Source organism: Sphaeroforma arctica, assembly GCF_001186125.1.
Source record: "Sphaeroforma arctica JP610 unplaced genomic scaffold supercont1.14764, whole genome shotgun sequence".
Lineage (NCBI taxonomy): Eukaryota > Ichthyosporea > Ichthyophonida > Sphaeroforma > Sphaeroforma arctica.
The window spans coordinates 1-557 of NW_014025794.1; the positions used below are offsets into that span (position 1 = coordinate 1).

At 43.3% G+C, this 557-nt stretch overlaps 1 protein-coding gene across 1 annotated transcript; it reads right to left on the bottom strand.

Moving 5' to 3' along the window:
• Positions 1–255: 255 nt before the first annotated feature.
• On the bottom strand, positions 256–449 carry SARC_18240 (hypothetical protein; the record flags this gene model as incomplete). The annotated part of the gene is made up of 1 exon (XM_014287680.1): positions 256–449. A coding segment is annotated over one exon (194 nt), but the record flags the coding sequence as incomplete, so codon positions are not given.
• Positions 450–557: the final 108 nt, after the last annotated feature.

Consider the following 557-nt stretch of genomic DNA (forward strand, 5'->3'; position numbering starts at 1 on the left):
GATATGTGGGTATTCCTCCGAGTTATCCTTACATGGTCTTCACATGTATTGATATATGGGTTTGACTATTTTATATTGGTAGGTATGTGGGTATGCTTTATATACCTCCGGGTTATCCGTGCATGGTCTTGGACCGGCACGTAAATGTCTACAAACCAAAAATTGTGTGGGGGGGTGTCAAATGGGGGGTCAAATATCCAATACGGCACGCATGCACAAATAATAATAAAAACAAACAATTACAGACAAGCACACCTTTGAACCCAGGGCTGTTTTGCTGACCAGCACAATCTTGATATCGCCGCACAGATTGATCGTTGGATCCATGACAAACACCAGATCACACTCACGCTGTCCGATATGACCACTGTCGCCACAGGGCACAGCGGTGCCACTTCTTTTGACTATCTGATCGCAATCGGTTACTTGGGTATCCTCATAGGGGTGGACTAGAGTGGTGATGAACCAGAAGAGGTATGGATATATGCAAGCGGCGGTAGTATTAGAAATATGGAGCGAAATAAATAGATAGATATATCCATACGTGTATATTATAT